At 44.4% G+C, this 21,832-nt stretch overlaps 1 protein-coding gene across 1 annotated transcript; it reads left to right on the top strand.

Moving 5' to 3' along the window:
- The first annotated feature begins 1,234 nt into the window (after window positions 1-1,234).
- LOC120066438 (CTD small phosphatase-like protein 2-A) lies at window positions 1,235-20,158 on the top strand. Its single transcript, XM_039017801.1, has 13 exons — window positions 1,235-1,379; window positions 8,163-8,383; window positions 12,190-12,322; window positions 12,631-12,777; window positions 13,171-13,410; window positions 13,674-13,767; window positions 14,101-14,212; window positions 15,385-15,471; window positions 16,795-16,857; window positions 17,176-17,255; window positions 17,511-17,637; window positions 17,879-17,974; window positions 19,064-20,158. The coding sequence occupies exons 2-13, from the start codon at window positions 8,183-8,185 to the stop codon at window positions 19,127-19,129; spliced, it is 1,446 nt and encodes a 481-aa protein (XP_038873729.1). The 5' UTR covers window positions 1,235-1,379; window positions 8,163-8,182; the 3' UTR covers window positions 19,130-20,158.
- The last annotated feature ends 1,674 nt before the right edge of the window (window positions 20,159-21,832 follow it).

Below are 21,832 nucleotides of genomic sequence, written 5' to 3'. Positions count from 1 at the left end.
AACAATCCTCTTGAACGGCCTTCCAACTGGTAATTACTAGTGCGAAACTCGTCTATTATCCTGAGTAACCCACTTCTCCCACATGCTGACCTCTGACCTCACCTACTAAGGAAATGACCTATATAACAGCAATCCAACAACAAAACATTATTTATTAAAAACATTTTTTTTGGGGGGGGGGGGGGTTTAACACTAATTTGTTTACAAGCATGATAGCTTAAGTTTTAGTTTTGTTTACGCAGCTTGTTGGCCATTAGCTCATCAGCGTTTTTCAACGAGTTCAAAGCACATGAATGTATCCAACTGGTAAATTCCCACCTCCTACTACTTGGTTATGAAAGAAGCATATGGCTGCGTTTACACAGTCAGCCAAAATCTGATATTTTTCCACTAATTGGTCTTTTGACCAATCGCATGAGATATTTCAAATTAGATATTTTTTTCAGAGCTGATTTGATTAGTCAAAATACCAATTAGTGAAAAAAATATTTGAATTGGGCTACCTGTGTAGATGCAGCCTATGACTAAGGAAGAATGTGATCAGACTTTGCTTTCCAAAACCTTTTTTTGAAAACTGCTGGACTGTTTTGGATACACCTTATGTGCACTTGTATAGGTCAAATGTATGAATTATCCAGGGATTGTGATGACGTAGGTTTCTAATTACAGTGGGTGCACTCGTTTTACTCCAGTGCAGCCACATGTGCTCCGTATTGAAACAGATGTGAGAAAAAAATGACATTTTTTACTGCATACCTATGATGTTATTCAGTGGTTGCTTTCAGCTGTTTTTTTCAGTGGTGGTACACTGTAAATTCATTGCATGTACTGTAATCCACTTGGCAGAAGATATCTAACCTACCATTACGCTTGTTTACACTGAACTGCACTGTGGTACTAATCATGGTTACGTTAAGACACCATTGAGCTGGAGCGAGATATGGGTCGGAAAACATACCTCAATGTAGGGATGGGATATGCCATGTGGATAAAGGTAAAATGTGGAGTACAGTGTCATATTCCATCCCTGCATTGAGGCATGTTTTCTGATATCTCAGTGCTGGCTCCATGGTGTTTGAATATAACGTTCTGACCCCAGTGCAGTTTTGTGTAAACAAGGGTAATTGTAGGGTCGGCGTCTTCTGGCAATGTAATCCACATTCCTAGACATCACACTAGTAGCGCTATATTCAGTGTAGTTAAATCGAATGCATCCACTGTGTTTGTGATGAGGCGGGAAATGGCGTCCACAGAGCCCGTCGGTGGTATGTGGTCCTAAACACAGCTGACAGCCAGACCGCTCTCTCGGTGGCCGCACAGTTGCGGCTACCAGTGGACAGGCCAGCAGCGAGTTTAGTTACGAGTTTCTTGGACCATTGGTAAGTAACGTTAATTGGTTATGGCTGTGTCAACATGTTTTTGATTCAAACGACTGCCATATCGCTAGTTAGCTGTGAGCTAGCTAGCTAGATGGCCAACTTGGTGTAGCTAATGTTAGTTATCAGCCAGCTAACTGGTTATCAAAGGAATTAACTAGCGACATGTTTTGCAATAATAGTTACTAGCCATTTGTTTTATTTCATAGGTTAACGGCCTCTTTCCATGTTCCTTGTTTGGTGGCAATCGTGAAATCAACATAGCTAGCTCGCTAATGTTAGCTGGCTAACTTTAGCTAACTAGCTCTGTAACGTAACGTAGTTAGCTAACGTTAGTTCGATAGCCAGACAGCTATTCTCTGTTACTTTTGTTATTGTTATCTAGTCCATATTTATTTGGCTAACTATGTACTATCTAGTTATATCGTGAACAGCTAACTAGATCGTTTATAACGGCCGTAATTAAATCATTAGTTAGCTAGCTAGCGGTTACATAACACAACTAGCTAGCTAATACAAGGCTCATGCTTCTGTGCTGTTTACTGTCTTGTACTTTTACTAGCAAATGCTAGATAAAACAAATATATTTGGCTAGTTAACGTCAAAATTACTTCTGGTGTGTGTCAGGGAATTATCTTTGTATTCTTACTAAGTTAGGTAGCTAGTGAGGCCTCTCCCACTAATAGCAGCTAGGTAGCCAAGTTAGCCAACAACTTCAGCTACCTAACCAAGTTAGCAGAACGAACACCGCCCACTTTTCCCAGTTAGTACTGTTCATAAAATGGATCATCACTCCATAGGTACTGTAGTATATTAGATCCCACTCTATAGGTTTTTTTTTGTGCACGATGGGTAGTTATCTATGTCTATTAACGAGCTGAATTTAAATCAGAATTTTTAAATGATCATAATAGCAATTCATATTTTTCAGTATCCACATAATGTAGGGGTGTCAAACTGATTCCACAGGTTGCCCTAGACAACCAAGTGAGGGAAGTTCCTTGCTATGTAGTGACCTTAATTCATCAATCAAGTACAAGAGAGGAGCGGCAGTCCGTTGAATGAGTTTGACATGTAACATAATGGAAGTTGTTCTACACATCGGTTTTCACTAGTTACCACAGCCACAAACTCAATTGGCTATAACTGGAAAAAATATTTATGAAAATAAACATTTGCTTTTGTCTTAATTTAAGGTTAGGCATAAAGTTAGATAAAATCTATTTTTAAACCTTACCTAAATTGGTTTAAGAGAAGTTCTAGAAGTAGGCGTCTAGTCAAAGCAGCTAATGCCTTCACACAGAGGGCAACAGCCGCCAGTGATGTTGTCCAAGGGCCAACAGATGGCGATATTGAGCCGTATCATCTTACCGTCTATGAGGCCGGCACATTCGATACATTAGTATCCCTCATGGACCGGTTCGTACCAAAAACTAGAGGTTTAGAGGACCGATTATGCTTTTTCAATATCGATTTATTGGAGGACCCAAAAAAAGCCGATGCCGATTTTTATATATATTTGTAATAATGACAATTACAACAATACTGAATGAACAATTTTATTTTAACTTAATATAATACATAAATAAAATATATTTAGTCTCAAATAAATAATGAAACATGTTCAATTTGGTTTAAATAATGCTAAAACACTGTTGGAGAAGAAAGTAAAAGTGCAATATGTGCCATGTAAAAAAAGAAAACGTTTAAGTTCCTTGCTCAGAACATGAGAACATGTGAAAGCTGGTGGTTGCTTTTAACATAAGTATTCAATATTCCCAGGTAAGAAGTTTTAGGTTGTAGGAATTATAGGACTATTTCTCTCTCTACCATTTGTATTTCATAGACCTTTGACTATTGGATGTTCTTATAGGCACTTTAGTATTGCCAGCCTAATCTCGGGAGTTGATAGGCTTGAAGTCATAAACAGCGCTGTGCTTCAAGCATTGCGAAAAGCTGCTGGCAAACGGAGGGAAGTGCAGTTTGAATGAATGCTTACGAGCATTCTGCTGCCTACCGCCGCTCAGTCAGACTGCTCTATCAAATATCAAATCATAGACTTAATTATAATATAATAAACACACAGAAATACGAGCCTTGGGTCATTAATATGGTCAAATCCAAAAACTATCATTTTGAAAACAAAACTTTTATTCTTTCAGTGAAATACAGAGCCGTTCCGTATTTTATCAAACGGTTGGCAACCCTAAGTCTAAATATTGCTGTTACATTGCACAACCTTCAATGTTATGTCATAATTATGTAAAATTCTGGCAAAATAATTACGGTCTTTTTTTTATAGGAAGAAATGGTCTTCACACAGTTTGCAATGAGCCAGGGGACCCAAACTGCTGCATATACCCTGACTTTGCTTACACTGAACGCAAGAGAAGTGACAATTTCAGGCACCGCATTGATTATATGAGACGCAGGACAAGCTAGTTAAACTAGTAATATCATCAACCATGTGTAGTTAACTAGTGATTATGTTAAGATTGATTGTTTTTTTATAAGATAAGTTTAATGCTAGCTAGCAACTTACCATGGCTCCTTGCTGCCTGCACTCGCGTAACAAGTGGTCAGCCTGCCACGCAGTCTCCTTGCGGATTGCAATATAATCGGCCATAATCGGCATCCAAAAATGCAGATTACCGATAATTAGGGCCGATTTCAAGTTTTCATAACAAATCGGCCATTCCGATTAATCGGTTCGGCCACTACCAAAAACATTCTCCATCAGGCTGCATAGTCTTTGATTTCCTCCTCAACTTGACCTTTTATTTAACTAGGCAAGTCAGTTAAGAACAAAATCTTATTTACAATGAAGACCTAGCAGAAGGCCTCCTGCGGGGATGGGGGCTGGGATTACATTTTATATATAAATAAACAGGACAAAACACGCATCACGACAAGAGACCAAAGACAGCAACACGACATGGTAGCAGCACAAAACATGGTACAAACAATAATGGCGATAAGGTGGGGAAAAAGTTTACTTTCCTTATGAAACTTTCCACCACCATGCTAGTGGCTAAATGCTGATCTCGGATGTTGTTTATCGCTTTCAGCCAATCAGGTTGAAACAAGCACCTCTCTACTCATTTGTAGATATAATACTTTTTGGGATATAAATGTCAAGTATTGTTAGGGCTATTTATTTTTTTATTATGAAAAAAATCAATTGTGGCTGTGAAGCTCTGAGAGCTACATGGCACCTCACTGGTTTCCTGTGAAATATTACATTTACATAAATATTCAGACGCTTTACTCTGTACTTTGTTGATGTGCCTTTGGCAGCGATTACAGCATCAAGTCTTACTTGGATCTGACCCTACAAGCTTGGCACACCAGTATTTGGGTAGTTTCTCCAGCAATGTTTGACCGGGTTTTAGTCCGGGCTCTGGGTCGGCCACTCAAGGACATTCAGAGACTTGTCACGAAGCCTCTCCTGCGTTGTCTTAGCTGTGCTTAGGGTCGTTGTCCTGTTGGAAGGTGAACCTTCGCCCCAGTCTGAGGTCCTGAGTGCTCTGGAGCCGGTTTTCATAAAGGATCTTTCTGTACTTTGCTCCGTTCGTCTTTCCCTCTATCCTTGCTTGTCTCCCAGTCCCTGCTTCGACACAATCCTGTCTCGGAGCTCTACAGACAATTCCTTCAACCTCGTAGCTTGGTTTTTGCTCTGACATGCACTTTTAAATGTGGGACCTTATATAGACAGGTGTGCCTTTCCAAATCAAGTTGTAAAAACATCTCAAGGATGATCAATGGAAACAGGATGCACCTGAGCTCAATTTTGAGTCTCATAGCAAAGGGTCTGAATATTTATGTAAATAAGGTATTCTGTTTTTTATACATTTGCAAGAGTTTCTAAAAACCGGTTTTCGCTTGATCATTATGTGGCATTGTGTGTTTAGATTGCTGAGGAATTGTTTTTATTTAATTCACTTTAGAATACGGCTGTAACGTAACAAAGTGGAAAAAGTCAAGGGGTCTGAATATTTTCCCAAGACACTGTAGCTACATAGCACCTCACTGGTTTCCTGTATTGTGGCTCTGAGATATATACTGCATGATCAAAAGTATGTGGACACTTGCTCGTTGAACATCTCATTCCAAAATCATGGGCATTAATATGGAGTTGGTTCCCTCTTTGCTGCGAAACAACCTCCACTCTTTTGGGAAGGCATTCTGCTAGATGTTTGAACATTTGCTCCGGGGACTTGCGTCCTTTCAGCCACGGGCGTATTAGTGAGCTCGGGCACTGATGTTGTGCAATTAGGCCTGGCTCGCAGTTGGCGTTCTAATTCATCCCAAAGGTGTTCGATGGGGTTGAGGTCAGGGCTCTGTTCAGGCCATTCAAGTTCTTCCACACCGATCTCGACAAACCATTTCTCGTTTTGGGCCTTCCCAAACTGATGCCACAAAGTTGGAAGCGCAGAACTGATTAGAATGTCATTGAGGCATCCCCTGGCATCTGTCAAGCCCAGATTTGTCCGTCATACTGGCAGATACTGAAATGGTGATTTATCACTCCAGAGAACGTGTAAACACTGTTCCAGAGTCCATTAGTGGCAAGCTTTACCCCACTCCAGCCGACGGGTGTAATTGTGCATGGTGCTCTTAGGCTTGTGTGCGGCTGCTCGGCCATGGAAACCGATTTCATGAAGCTTCTGACGGACAGTCACTGTGCTGACGTTGCTTCCAGAGGCAGTTTGGAACTCGGTAGTGAGTGTTGCAACCGAAGACAGACGATTTTTACGCTCTTCATCACAGACCCGTTCTGTGAGCTTGTGTGGCCATACCGCTTTGCGGCTGAGCCGTTGATGCTCTTAGACATTTCCAATAACAGCTCTTACAGTTGACCGGGGGCAGCTCTAGCAGGGCAGAAATTGGACAAACTGACTGGTTAAAAAGGTGTCATCCAATGAATGACGGTCACTGAGCTCTTCAGTAATGGCAGTTCTACTGCCACTGTTTGTCTATGGAGATTGCATGGCTGTGTGCTCGATTTTATACACCTGTGGCTGAAATAGCCGAATCCACTAATTTGAAGGGGTGTCCACATACTTTTGTGTGTATGTATGTGTGTGTGTGTATATATACATACATACAGTTGAAGTCGGAAGTTTACATACACCTTAGCCAAATACATTTAAACTCAGTTTTTCACAATTCCTGACATTTAATCCTAGTAAAAATTCCCTGTCTTAGGTTAGTTAGGATCACCACTTTATTTTAAGAATGTGAAATGTCAGAATATTAGTAGAGAATTATTTATTTCAGCTTTTATTTCCTTCATCACATTCCCAGTGGGTCAGAAGTTTACATACACTCAATTAGTATTTGGTAGCATTGCCTTTAAATTGTTTAACTTGGGTCAAATGTTTTGGGTAACCTTCCACACGCTTCCCACAATAAGTTGGGTGAATTTTGGCCCATTCCTCCTGACAGAGCTGGTGTAACTGAGTCAGGTTTGTATAGGCCTCCTTGCTCGCACATGCTTTTTCAGTTCTGCCCACAAATTTTCAATGGGATTGAGGTCAGGGCTTTGTGATGGCCACTCCAATACCTTGACTTTGTTGTCCTTAAGCCATTTTGCCACAACTTTGGAAGTATGCTTCCATTTGGAAGACCCATTTGCGACCAAGCTTTAACTTCCTGACTGATGTTTTGAGATGTTGCTTCAATATATCCACATAATTTTCCTGCCTCATGATGCCATCTATTTTGAGAAGTGCACCAGTCCCTCCTGCAGCAAAGCACCCCCACAACATGACGCTGCCACCCCCGTGCTTCACGGTTGGGATGGTGTTCTTCGGCTTGCAAGCCTCCCCCTTTTTCCTCCAAACATAACGATGGTCATTATGTCCAAACAGTTCTGTTTTTGTTTCATCAGACCAGAGGACATTTCTCCAAAAAGCACAATCTTTGTCCTCATGTGCAGTTGCAAACCGTAGTCTGGCTTTTTTATGGCGGTTTTGGAGCAGTGGCTTCTTCCTCGCTGAGCGGCCTTTCAGGTTATGTCAATATAGGACCCGTTTTACTGTGGATATAGATACTTTTGTACCTGTTTCCTCCAGCATCTTCACAAGGTCCTTTGCTGTTGTTCTGGGATTTATTTGCACTTTTCGCATCAAAGTACGTTCATCTCTGGGAGACAGAACGAGTCTCCCTCCTGAGCGGTATGACGGCTGCGTGGTCCCATGGTGTTAATACTTGCGTACTATTGTTTGTACAGATGAACATGGTACCTTCAGGCATTTGGAAATTGCTCCCAAGGATGAACCAGACTTGTGGAGGTCTAGAATTTTCTTTCTGAGGTCTTGGCTGATTTCTTGATTTTTCCCATGATGTCAAGCAAAGAGGCACTGTGGTTGAAGGTAGGCCTTGAAATACATCCACAGGTACACCTCCAATTGACTCAAATGATGTCAATTAGCCTATCAGAAGCTGTTTAAAGGCACAGTCAACTTAGTGTATGTAAACTTCTGACCCACTGGAATTGTGATACAGTGAAATAATCTGTCTGTAAACAATTGTTGGAAAAAGTACTTGTGTCATGCACAAAGTAGATGTCCTAACCGACTTGCCAAAACTAGTTTGTGAACAAGACATTTGTGGAGTGGTTGAAAAATGAGTTTTAATGACTCCAACGTCTCAGACGTTTACATATATATATATTTATTAGTGGAGCTACATGGCATCTCACTGGTTTCCTGTGTTCTCTCTTTGTGTTGTACCTGTAATATATATATATTGCCCTGCCTGCTTGCCGTGCTGCCACACCAGTCTTCCATGTAACGTGTAGGATGATGAGGCTGAGAGTACGGAAGGCTTCTCAGCAGCCCAAACCCAGCCCCGGCCGTCCAGCCTCAGAACCCCGCCCAGCTCAGGCCAAGAGAAAACACTGCGAGGTGGAGCCCCCGCCCAGGAGAGGCCTCAGGATGCAGAAGAATGAGACTGGCCTGTTCTCCACCATCAAGAAGTTCATCAGGGGAAATGCTGTCAAGGTGGGTGAGCCATCTTCATATAACTGGCCCAGTACACCCTACCCCTCTACAAACATCAGTGTTTGGGCCAAGGGGAAGGGGTAGGGAGTAATTTAAAAAAAAAAAAAAAAAAAATCTTTTTATTTTCTTAAAATTTTATCCCATTTTCTCCCCAATTTTCGTGGTACCCAATCGCTAGTAATTACTATCTTGTCTCATCGCTACAACTCCCGTACGGGCTCGGGAGAGACGAAGGTCGAAAGCCATGCGTCCTCCGAAGCACAACCCAACCAAGCCGCACTGCTTCTTAACACAACGCGCCTCCAACCCGGAAGCCAGCCGCACCAATGTGTCGGAGGAAACACCGTGTACCTGGCCCCCTTGGTTAGCGCGCACTGCGCCCGGCCCGCCACAGGAGTCGCTGGAGCGCGATGAGACAAGGATATCCCTACCGGCCAAACCCTCCCTAACCCGGACGACGCTATGCCAATTGTGCGTCGCCCCACGGACCTCCCGGTCGCGGCCGGCTGCGACAGAGCCTGGGCGCGAACCCAGAGACTCTGGTGGCGCAGCTAGCACTGCGATGCAGTGCCCTAGACCACTGCGCCACCCGGGAGGCCCTTGGGTAGGGAGTGATTTAAATAAAGATTTTTATTTTACCTTTATTTAACTAGGCAAGTCAGTTAAGAACAAATTCCTATTTTTGATGACGGCCTAGGAACAGTGTGTTAACTGCCTTGTTCAGGGGCAGAAGGACATATTTTTACCTTGTCAGCTCTGGGGATTTGATCTTGCAACCTTTCGGTTACAAGTCCAACACTAACCACTAGGCTACCTGCCGCCCCTCCACTCTAACCACTAGGCTACCTGCCGCCCCTCCACTCTAACCGCTAGGCTACCTGCCGCCCCTCCACTCTAACCGCTAGGCTACCTGCCGTCCCTACACTCTAACCACTAGGCTACCTGCCGCCCCTCCACTCTAACCACTAGGCTACCTGCCGCCCCTCCACTCTAACCACTAGGCTACCTGCCGCCCCTCCACTCTAACCACTAGGCTACCTGCCGCCCCTCCACTCTAGCCACTAGGCTACCAGCTGCCCCTCCACTCTAACCACTAGACTACCTGCCGCCCCTACACTCTAACCACTAGGCTACCCTGCCGCCCCTCCACTCTAACCACTGGGCTACCTGCCGCCCCTCCACTCTAACCACTGGGCTACCTGCCGCCCCTCCACTCTAACCACTGGGCTACCTGCCGCCCCTCCACTCTAACCACTAGGCTACCTGCCGCCCCTCCACTCTAACCACTAGGCTACCTGCCGCCCCTCCACTCTAACCACTAGGCTACCTGCCGCCCCTCCACTCTAGCCACTAGGCTACCAGCCGCCCCTCCACTCTAACCACTAGACTACCTGCCGCCCCTACACTCTAACCACTAGGCTACCCTGCCGCCCCTCCACTCTAACCACTGGGCTACCTGCCGCCCCTACACTCTAACCACTGGGCTACCTGCCGCCCCTCCACTCTAACCACTGGGCTACCTGCCGCCCCTACACACTAACCACTGGGCTACCTGCCGCCCCTCCACTCTAACCACTGGGCTACCTGCCGCCCCTCCACTCTAACCACTGGGCTACCTGCCGCCCCTCCACTCTAACCACTGGGCTACCTGCCGCCCCTCCACTCTAACCACTGGGCTACCTGCCGCCCCTCCACTCTAACCACTGGGCTACCTGCCGCCCCTCCACTCTAACCACTGGGCTACCTGCCGCCCCTCCACTCTAACCACTGGGCTACCTGCCGCCCCTCCACTCTAACCACTGGGCTACCTGCCGCCCCTCCACTCTAACCACTGGGCTACCTGCCGCCCCTCCACTCTAACCACTGGGCTACCTGCCGCCCCTCCACTCTAACCACTGGGCTACCTGCCGCCCCTCCACTCTAACCACTAGGCTACCTGCCGCCGATATAGACCTGCTAATGGTGGCAATCTGCTGAGTACTCTCATTCACAATTCTAAAGCAGGACATGGCGATAAATATATAATTGTAGCTTTGCCGGGGAGCCCTGTTTCTCTGCTGCTTCTGGCTTTGCCGGGGTCCCTGTTTCTCTGCTGCTTCTGGCTTTGCCGGGGAGCCCTGTTTCTCTGCTGCTTCTGGCTTTGCCGGGGAGCCCTGTTTCTCTGCTGCTTCTGGCTTTGCCGGGGAGCCCTGTTTCTCTGCTGCTTCTGGCTTCTGGCTGGAACACCTTTTACTTTTTTTTAGGGGAAGTGTTTCCCATTTAAACCCATGTCCATCTTTGGGTAAAAAAAATATTTTAAACTCTTCAGACAGGCTTTAGGAAGACCGTAGAGGGAGATTTGGAACTCTTCAGACAGGCTTTAGGAAGACTTAAGTTGTACATAAAATATGTCAGATTGTAGATTTTCAACATTAGGAAATTAATGTATATTATTTAAGAGGTGGGCTTATTGTGAACACCCTTGGGCTTAAATGGAACACTCGATTCCCGTTAAGACCACACTGGATTTTTCACAAATTTTATAAAATATTTTTCTCTTACATGAAATCATAACATTTCACATGAGATGAATCTCTACCATTCTTCTTCTTCTCTCCCAGGTAGAGCAGGGCATCCAATCTCATCCCTCCCTCTCTTATTCTCTCCCAGGTAGAGCAGGACATCCCATCTCATCCCCTACCTCTCTTCTTCTCTCCCAGGTAGAGCAGGACATCCCATCTCATCCCTCTCTTCTTCTCTCCCAGGTAGAGCAGGACAGCCCATCTCATCCCTCTCTTCTTCTCTCCCAGGTAGAGCAGGACATCCCAGCTCATCCCTCCCTCTCTTCTTCTCTCCCAGGTAGAGCAGGACATCCCATCTCATCCCTCTCTTCTTCTCTCCCAGGTAGAGCAGGACATCCCAGCTCATCCCTCCCTCTCTTCTTCTCTCCCAGGTAGAGCAGGACATCCCAGCTCATCCCTCCCTCTCTTCTTCTCTCCCAGGTAGAGCAGGACATCCCAGCTCATCCCTCCCTCTCATCTTCTCTCCCAGGTAGAGCAGGACATCCCATCTCATCCCCTACCTCTCTTCTTCTCTCCCAGGTAGAGCAGGACATCCCATCTCATCCCCTACCTCTCTTCTTCTCTCCCAGGTAGAGCAGGACATCCCATCTCATCCCTCTCTTCTTCTCTCCCAGGTAGAGCAGGACATCCCATCTCATCCCTCTCTTCTTCTCTCCCAGGTAGAGCAGGACATCCCAGCTCATCCCTCCCTCTCTTCTTCTCTCCCAGGTAGAGCAGGACATCCCAGCTCATCCCTCCCTCTCTTCTTCTCTCCCAGGTAGAGCAGGACATCCCAGCTCATCCCTCACTCTCTTCTTCTCTCCCAGGTAGAGCAGGACATCCCAGCTCATCCCTCCCTCTCTTCTTCTCTCCCAGGTAGAGCAGGACATCCCAGCTCATCCCTCCCTCTCGTCTTCTCTCCCAGGTAGAGCAGGACATCCCATCTCATCCCTCCCTCTCTTCTTCTCTCCCAGGTAGAGCAGGACATCCCATCTCATCCCTCCCTCTCTTCTTCTCTCCCAGGTAGAGCAGGACATCCCAGCTCATCCCTCCCTCTCCTTCTCTCCCAGGTAGAGCAGGACATCCCAGCTCATCCCTGCCTCTCTTCTTCTCTCCCAGGTAGAGCAGGACATCCCATCTCATCCCTCCCTCTCTTCTTCTCTCCCAGGTAGAGCAGGACATCCCAGCTCATCCCTCCCTCTCTTCTTCTCTCCCAGGTAGAGCAGGACATCCCAGCTCATCCCTCCCTCTCTTCTTCTCTCCCAGGTAGAGCAGGACATCCCAGCGAAGAGGAGTCGTATTGATTGTAAAGTGGACAACAGCAACCTGATCACGTCTTCTCCTCACCCACCAACCAGAGCCATCGCCAGGGGCTGCAGGAGAGGTGCTAACAAACCCGGTGAGTTAGAGAGTCCAGACGTGACACGGTGGTAATCTGTCAACTACATTATGATAATAAGAGTGTGGAGGAATAGGGGACGTCATTGATAGTTCTGCTTGATGATGTCAAACTGTAGCCACACCCACATCTGCTTTATTGGAATCGTTGCAGCAAGTCAATTAGGAATATTTATGTATTCAGAATGTCTTATTTTACCGTAGATGTCGCAGTAGGGCTCATTTTTATTTATTTATTTAATATCATGTCAGTCTTAAGTAGTGTCAGTTGAAATAACAGTTTGAAATATGTCACTACTTTTCTCTCAGAACCAATGACGTTGAACAGCAAGCCCCTGAAGCCCAACGGTAAACTGGAGGTCCCTGTGGAGGTAGCGAGCAGTCCACCTCGCACCACTCTCCTGGGGACCATCTTCTCTCCCGTCTTCAACTTCTTCTCTCCTGCTACCAAGACAGGTAACACAATCTGCCTCAAGTGTTTTATAATTTTAGTCATTTAAATTTTTTTTTTTAACTATCCTAAAGAAAATCGGTTATTTAACCTTGTTAAAATCTTGTTGATTCTGAAATGTATTTTCCTTGATTTGTCGCGTCCTCTTCTCTCGCCTCCCTATCAAGACGTCAGAGAGAAGCGAGGAGAGCATTGGACAGAAGATCCGAGGAGATCTTGTCCAATGGGCTCTTCTCTTCCCTCTGTCATTTTGAGAAGGAGAGGAGAGGACGCCACGAATGGAGGACAAAAAAAATATCGGAGACTCACACATGGCAAAATAAGATTCAAGGAAAACACTTTTTTTTTTGAGAGAGAGATTTGCTCAATTTCTCTCCTGTGTTCCCTTCTGTGTCCAGCCACTCCTGAGTCTGGCTCCCCTGGGCAGGGGTCAGAGGCTGAGGAGATCATGAAGCAGCTGGAGAAGGAGACGGTGGTGGAGGAGATACCCACCAGTACCCCCGCATCTACAGAGGGCATCGTCCTGTCCTCTGTTGCCCCAGCTCCATCAGTACCGCCACCACAACAGGCTCCTCTGGCTACCCCAGAACCACCCGTCGAAGAAGGGGAGATGGTTACAGATATGCCCCCTCTAACAGGTAACCATGACGTTGGTTGCTCCTAGGTTATGCTATGGGTCCATTTAAAACTTGCGAGTGAGACTTGTAGATTGTGTGATTTATTATTCTTTTTGACGTGATATGGAATATTTTTGATTTTTTTTAACTTGCTGTGTTTTATATCATGATGAATTCGCTGGGGGGGAAAGTAAATGTGAGTAAATAAAATGTGAATTTCTGTATTTATTTAAAAAAAAAGATTAGATCCTAAATGTTTGAATGTGCCGTTCTCCCTGATTTAGCTCCGGGGTGCATTCCAGTCAGCTGTTACCCCCACGCCCCTCCCACTGCCCCTGCAGAGGGCACCTACGAGGAAGACTGGGAAGTCTTTGATCCGTGAGTACTGCTTAGTTTATTTTATCAAAATCACCAACCAAACACAATATAAGTGCCTCTCTCTTTAAATAATAGGTAGTAGAAAGAGCTTAGCAATTTGAAGTTTTTTTTTTTAATTAAAAAAGGAAACATTTTTATTCCATTTTAAACAGACAAACCCCATCTGTCTTATCACACCATCTAACCTACAAGCATTTCGCTACACTCACATTAACATCTGCTAACCATGTGTATGTGACAAATAACATTTGATTTGATTTAGTTACTTGGTAATAGTGCGCAAGGACCAACGACTTGGACCAACTAAGATATCTGTGCCTGCTCTGTTTTCAGGTACTTCTTCATCAAGCACGTGCCTCCGTTGACAGAGGAGCAGATAGCCAGGAAACCAGCACTGCCCCTTAAAACACGCAGCACACCAGAGTTCTCCCTGGTTCTAGATCTGGTGAGATTACGGTCCCATATGTTCTCCCCGGTTCTAGATCTGGTGAGATGACAGTCCCATATGTTCTCCCCGGTTCTAGACCTGGAGAGTTTACAGTCCCATGTGTTCTCCCCGGTTCTAGATCTGGAGAGTTTACAGTCCCATATGTTCTCCCTGGTTCTAGTGAGACAACAGTCCCATATGTTCTCCCTGGTTCTAGTGAGACAACAGTCCCATATGTTCTCCCTGGTTCTAGATCTGGTGAGATTACGGTCCCATATGTTCTCCCTGGTTTTAGATCTGGTGAGATTACGGTCCCATATGTTCTCCCCGGTTCTAGATCTGGTGAGATTACGGTCCCATATGTTCTCCCTGGTTCTAGATTTGGTGAGATTACGGTCCCATATGTTCTCCCCGGTTCTAGTGAGTTTACGGTCCCATATGTTCTCCCCGGTTCTAGATCTGGTGAGATTACGGTCCCATATGTTCTCCCTGGTTCTAGATCTGGTGAGATTACGGTCCCATATGTTCTCCCTGGTTCTAGATCTGGTGAGATTACGGTCCCATATGTTCTCCCTGGTTCTAGATCTGGTGAGATTACGGTCCCATATGTTCTCCCTGGTTCTAGATCTGGTGAGATTACGGTCCCATATGTTCTCCCTGGTTCTAGATCTGGTGAGATTACGGTCCCATATGTTCTCCCCGGTTCTAGATCTGGTGAGATTACGGTCCCATATGTTCTCCCTGGTTCTAGATCTGGTGAGAGTACGGTCCCATATGTTCTCCCTGGTTCTAGATCTGGTGAGAGTACGGTCCCATATGTTCTCCCTGGTTCTAGATCTGGTGAGATTACGGTCCCATATGTTCTCCCTGGTTCTAGATCTGGTGAGATTACGGTCCCATATGTTCTCCCCGGTTCTAGATCTGGTGAGATTACAGTCCCATATGTTCCTGAACAACCGAGTGCCATCAACAGATTTATTTTATTATTTTGGGGGGTTACCTGTAGTCGTCCTGAATGTCCAGACCCAAGATGCATTTTGAGTCTACGATATCTACAGAATGTTCTAAAATGTGTTTAATTTATTTAGCTCTAAACGTTCTCTCGTCCAGATCGACGTACAAATCAGAAACATTCAACTAAAGTTAAAAAAACAACCACTAAACCAGAAGGTGTTTTGTGTATTGATCAGGACGAAACGTTGGTGCACTGTAGTCTGAATGAGTTGGACGACGCAGCCCTCACCTTTCCTGTGCTGTTCCAAGACGTCATCTATCAGGTGGGTACGACGGGCTGTGAGAAACACACACGTTTTTTTATTTTGTTAGGTTCTCACAGACTAAAACTCACCGGACCGAACTAGTGAAGCTCAAACCCAGTTCATCCACACACTGGGTCACACACCGCTGCATACGACGTAAGACATATTTACCCTAGCTCATATATTTAAACCTTCCTCCTATGCCGAGTCTCATCTTTACACATCTGGACAGCCAATACATCTCTGTTGCTAGGCAGAATTCAGTGACGCCTGTTCTTTGTCACTTTATCTGACCTGACCTCGGGCCCAAATACCTCACTCCTCCCCAACTCACGGGCTGTCTCGTTGACTTGAACCAGACTGCGGCCCCTTTCTTTCCATAGGATGTCTTGACATGTTCTGACAGAATGGGAAGTATCTATATTTCTCTCTTTCCCTCAGTGACGTGATTTAAGGCCATTTCAAGTTCAGAAGTTAGTAATCATCAAGGTGATTGAGAAAAGGGCTCTTTCTCAATACGTCTTTTTCTTGATTCCTTGTTGTCCTCACTTTCTTCTCAAACCTCATTGGAAGAGAATATCCAAAGTCTTTTCCCATGGATTTGCTCTTGTGTGAAGACATGAAGACTCAAGAAAAGACATTTAGAAAAATGTGCTTGTCATGGAAAATGTCTCTTTTCAGTGAGTATGTTTACATGCACAGGAATAATTAGATATTAAACTGTTTATGACAGTAGGCAGATGATACAACAGTCATGTAAACACCTTTGTTTTTCTTAATCGGGCGTAAAATCAAAGTAAGCATACGAGGATTATTTTTTTTTTTTGACTGCATTTTGTCCCTGGAGCAACCTTTTTTTGAATTATTAGGACAATCGGCGTTCCAGCGGTGTATTTGATCTGTACTTGTGCTAGCACCAGCCGAGAGCCTCGCTCTATAGCGCGAGGTGAAGTCCGTTCGGAATCAACTGAATGAATACGTCTTGGAAATTGTTTTCACAGAACTTTTATATGTCCGAAACTCAGAATCAAATATGCTGCGTCCCAAAAAATAAACATGGTCGCTGTGATGGAACGTTTTATTTTGACGTACAATTTATCAGAGTGCCATCAGGTAGCCCTGATTTTTTTTTTTTTCAGACGTGTTCATTTTAACAGAATTATTAGAGAAATCGTTCTTCTTGCAAGACATGTAAATGTTTTTAATCAAACTGTTATATTAATCTGACTATCCACAATATATGCATTTATTGTGTGCGCGTGTATCCGTAGTCAGTAAAAGAGGAGTTGCTCTCTTGACTTGGATATGTTTCCATTCGTGTTATTTTCCTCTTCTCTGCAGGTGTATGTGCGGTTGAGGCCGTTTTTCAGAGAGTTCCTGGAGCGCATGTCTCAAATTTACGAGGTGAGGTTCTACGTGTCTTTTTATAAAGGTAACACCACACCAGATTTACGTTTCCATGTTAGTCATTTAGCAGACTCTCTTATTCAGAGTGATTCCTTTTTACAGTAGTGAGTAGTGCATACATTTTCGTACTGGTCCCTTGTGGGAATCGAACCCACAACCCTGGCGTTACAAGTACCATCCTCTACCAACTGAACCACACGGGACCACTGATCTCTGTAGACTTCACTGGGACAGAGAATCGGGAAATCCCATTTTAGATCATAAGTGTTATGCTGGTGTTTTTAATTTCAGTTTCCTTCTTCTATTCGTTCACAGATCATTCTGTTCACTGCCTCTAAGAAGGTGTATGCAGACAAGCTGCTCAACATCCTGGACCCCAAGAAACAGTTGGTCAGGTCAGTAAAGGAACAAACTTATCGCTTATTGAATGATTACAACCGACCAGTGCTAAGTTGCACCATGGATTTACGTCCCAAACGGAACCCTACGTAGTGCACTACTTTTTAGATCGGAGCCCTAATGTAAGGGAATAAGGTGCCATTTCGGGAACACAGTGGTAGAGAGAAAGGTTGTGCTAATTTCCAATTAACCGGGCTACACTAAACTTTTAATCGTTGGTTTATTTATATTTTTCTCTGCCTCTCCTACAGACATCGGTTGTTCCGTGAGCACTGCGTATGTGTTCAAGGAAACTACATCAAGGACTTAAACATTCTTGGAAGAGATCTTTCTAAGACCGTAATAATAGATAATTCACCTCAAGCCTTCGCCTATCAGGTACGCCGGTCATACCTTTCACAGTACAGCTACTTCATATATCCCACAGGAATCGCACACACACTATGTATATATGTATGTGTGTATATGTGTGTGTGTGTATATATATATATATATATATATATATATGTTTGTGTATATACACAGTAAGTTGTTGGATAAAAGTGTCTGCAAAGTCTCTCATAATCACATTTTAGTATGATATCGCAATTCAAAAACCTCCTTTTGTTCTCAATCATAGCTTTCCAATGGGATTCCCATCGAGAGCTGGTTCATGGACAGGAATGATAACGAGCTCCTCAAGCTGGTTCCTTTCTTAGAGAAGCTGGTGGAGATGGTATGTAGTCATTCTGAAAACATGTGTCCAAACTCAACCTCCTACCTTTATATATTCACTCTAAAACGTTTTAGAGGAGTGAATTTAGAGTGGGATGGGTCTCTGGAGAGCCTGTAGGATGGGTCTCTGGAGAGCCTGTAGGATGGGTCGCTGGAGAGCCTGTAGGATGGGTCGCTGGAGAGCCTGTAGGATGGGTCGCTGGAGAGCCTGTAGGATGGGTCGCTGGAGAGCCTGTAGGATGGGTCTCTGTAATGGGTCTCTGGGGAGCCTGTAGGGTGGGTCTCTGTGGAGCCTGTAGGATGGGTCTCTGTAGAGCCTGTAGGAGGGGTCTCTGGAGAGCCTGTAGGAGGAGTTTCTGTAGAGCCTGTAGGATGGGTCTCTGGAGAGCCTGTAGGAGGAGTTTCTGTAGAGCCTGTAGGATGGGTCTCTGGGGAGCCTGTAGGATGGGTCTCTGGAGAGCCTGTAGGAGGAGTTTCTGTAGAGCCTGTAGGGTGGGTCTCTGTGGAGCCTGTAGGATGGGTCTCTGTAGAGCCTGTAGGATGGGTCTCTGGAGAGCCTGTAGGAGGAGTTTCTGTAGAGCCTGTAGGATGGGTCTCTGGAGAGCCTGTAGGAGGAGTTTCTGTAGAGCCTGTAGGATGGGTCTCTGGAGAGCCTGTAGGAGGAGTTTCTGTAGAGCCTGTAGGATGGGTCTCTGGGGAGCCTGTAGGATGGGTCTCTGGAGAGCCTGTAGGAGGAGTTTCTGTAGAGCCTGTAGGGTGGGTCTCTGTGGAGCCTGTAGGATGGGTCTCTGGAGAGCCTGTAGGAGGAGTTTCTGTAGAGCCTGTAGGATGGGTCTCTGTAGAGCCTGTAGGGTGGGTCTCTGTGGAGCCTGTAGGATGGGTCTCTGTAGAGCCTGTAGGATGGGTCTCTGGAGAGCCTGTAGGAGGAGTTTCTGTAGAGCCTGTAGGATGGGTCTCTGGGGAGCCTGTAGGATGGGTCTCTGGGGAGCCTGTAAAAATTTTTAATGCTATAGAGACATACCTGTCTTCTGCTTTTTCAAGTCACCTCAGTCATTTTGTCTTTGTTTACTGTTCTCTCTCTCCTCCACAGAATGAGGACGTAAGGCCTTACGTCAGACAGCAGTTTCGTCTTCACGACCTACTTCCTCCTGACTGATCTGTGATTGGCTGAACCCAGCAGGCTAACCCATAGAAGTAGAATGTATACATTATTCATTCTGATTCTACGGGCTAAACCTCCCCAGCACACTGAGAGGGATGCCTTCCGTTCAACACGTTTTGAGATGACGAGAATCAACTTCAACTGATTCTGAGGATGTTGTTCAAGTGGATATCTGTCTACAGCATACCAATGAGAATTTGTTCAACAAAAAAACAACAACAAAATAACATTTTACAGAGGGAAATTTGTACTAAACAACCACAAAACAAATATTTTGAAGCTATGTATATGTTTTGTATACTCAAACTAAACTGTTATATTCCAACTAAACTGTACCCCCCCCCCCCCAGAGTATAGCAGTCCCCTTGTATTACGAAAGGCATCTGTCTGGACAGACCTCAAGTCTATGCTCAATAGCAGGGTTGTGTTCATTAGGGTGCGAATGTTACAAAACATTTTAGCAACGGCGAACGAAAATGTGCTTTCTCATTGGACAACTCCAGGTAGAACATCCTCCATTTCAGGAACGTTTTCTTGGGTTTGGTGCCTAATGAACACGATCCTGGCGACTTTCTGTGAGATGTTTTCTCATCTGCAGCTTCAGTTTTGGACTGACGGAACTGAATGTCATGCGGTATCTGATTGTGTGAGGACCTGACTGCTCAAGACTAATTTTAACAGGGACGGGCAGTCAAACCTGTATAATATACACACGTAATTACATGTATATATGACATGTATATATCTTTTCTTCTTTTTTTTCATGGTTTTTAAAAACTTTTTTTTTGTGCTTCTGATTTTCTTTTAGCTGACTTTATTTTACTATTTTAGTAAAAAAAAAAATGTTTTTACCTTTAAAAAAAAAAAGATGTTTTTGTTGTTTTGAAGTTGATGCTACACAGCTGCTGTTGTCTTCCTGCAATTCATGTATCCCAAATGGCACCTTATTCCCTACTGTATATAGTGCCCTCCTTTTGAGCAGAGCCCTATGGCCACTGGTCAAAAGTAGTGCACTACTACCCTATGGCCACTGGTCAAAAGTAGTGCACTACTACCCTATGGCCACTGGTCAAAAGTAGTGCACTACTACCCTATGGCCACTGGTCAAAAGTAGTGCACTACTACCCTATGGCCACTGGTCAAAAGTAGTGCACTACTACCCTATGGCCACTGGTCAAAAGTAGTGCACTACAAAGGGAATAGGGTGCTTTATTTTCTAGTCTGCTTTTTAGTCCCATTAACTGCTGTTATGTGGTCTCTGTGACAGGTTTTTAAAAAATATATCTTTGGGAGGAAATGTTTATGAAATCATGATGGTTTTTTTAAGGTTATGTAAATGTATTATAGTGTTTTAACTTGGAAGACCCTTCAACAAGCTGTAAAGATGGCCTGGATATTAATTTAGATCATGTATATTTGAGATTTCACCCCTGAAAGATGTTGAAATGACACTTAGCTGCTCTGTTTCTGGGTGGTGATGGGAAGGGAGGAAGGCTTCAGAGCTCCTGCACTTTTTGTTTAAAACAAAAAACAAAAAAAACTTTAGCATCTATGTAAAATCTTGTCAATTTTGTACACAAGTTATCACCTCTAAATTGTTAATGCCTGTACAATTTTGAAATTGTAGCACCAGCAAAATGGCCAACATTTTGTTTTAACTTTAAATCTTGTTTTCAATGCTGTTCTTAGTCTTGTGTGTGAACTATCTTTTATGTAGGAGTCACTCAGTCTGGCCCATTTTTAAAGAAATAAATAAAAAAGACTCCGTGTTGTCATTGACCGTCCTGGACGGTCGCTCCTGTTGTACTCAGTGTTACTTCATGGTTTTCTTGATCATAAATACATTTTTATACAATTAATAAAAAATGTGTGATTTGGGATTTTTACTGAACTGCATAAATTGAGCTACATTAATGCGTGTGTAACGTATACGCCAGGTAGGCATGACAGTATACATTTATTTATCACAATGCTCTTATCCAGAGTGACTAGTCTCACACACACACCATTTAAATTAAATGAACTTGGCATGTCATCCGGAAATGCTAAACTGAACCCACAAACTACAAAGCATGCTATCTTACATCTATATTCAATGGTAAAGAATGTACACTTTGAATGTGTTTTTGACACTTTTTGACCATAAAAGGAATGATAAACTACACTAACCAAAAATAAATGCAACATGCAACAATTTCAAAGATTTTACTGATTGACAGTTAATATAAGGAAATCAGTCAATTTAAATACATTCATTAGGCCCTAATCTATGGATTTCACATGACTGGGAATACAGATATGGGTCTGTTGGTCACAGATACCATTAATAAAAAGGTAGGGCCTTCAATCAGAAAACCAGTCAGTATCTGGTGTGATCATTTGCCTCATGCAGCGTGGCATCTCCTTCACATCGTGTTGATCAGGCTGTTGATTGCCGCATGTGGACTGTTGTCCCACTCCGTCAGTGGCTGTACAAAATTGCTGGATATTGGCGGGAACTGGAACACGCCGTCGATCCAGAGCATCTCAAACAGGTGACATGTCTGTTGAGTGCAGGCAATGGAAGAACTGGGACATTTTCAGCTTCCTTGCGACTTGGGGCCGAACATTATCATACTGAAACACGATGGCGGTGGATGAATCGAACAACAATGGGCCTCAGGAACTCGTCACGTTATCTGTCCGCATTCAAATTGC

The sequence above is a fragment of the Salvelinus namaycush genome, chromosome 21 (genome assembly GCF_016432855.1).
Source record: "Salvelinus namaycush isolate Seneca chromosome 21, SaNama_1.0, whole genome shotgun sequence".
Lineage (NCBI taxonomy): Eukaryota > Metazoa > Chordata > Actinopteri > Salmoniformes > Salmonidae > Salvelinus > Salvelinus namaycush.
This window is presented reverse-complemented; position numbering and strand designations above follow the sequence as displayed.

What these genes read in the sequence shown, in the direction of transcription:
- LOC120066438 (XM_039017801.1), top strand. Translation starts at nt 8,183, where the DNA reads ATGATGAGGCTGAGAGTACGGAAGGCTTCTCAGCAGCCCAAACCCAGC. An exon ending in GCATGTCTCAAATTTACGAG is followed by an intron (nt 16,858 to 17,175) that starts GTGAGGTTCTAC and finishes ATTCGTTCACAG; the next exon opens with ATCATTCTGTTCACTGCCTC. An exon ending in TAGAGAAGCTGGTGGAGATG is followed by an intron (nt 17,975 to 19,063) that starts GTATGTAGTCAT and finishes TCTCCTCCACAG; the next exon opens with AATGAGGACGTAAGGCCTTA.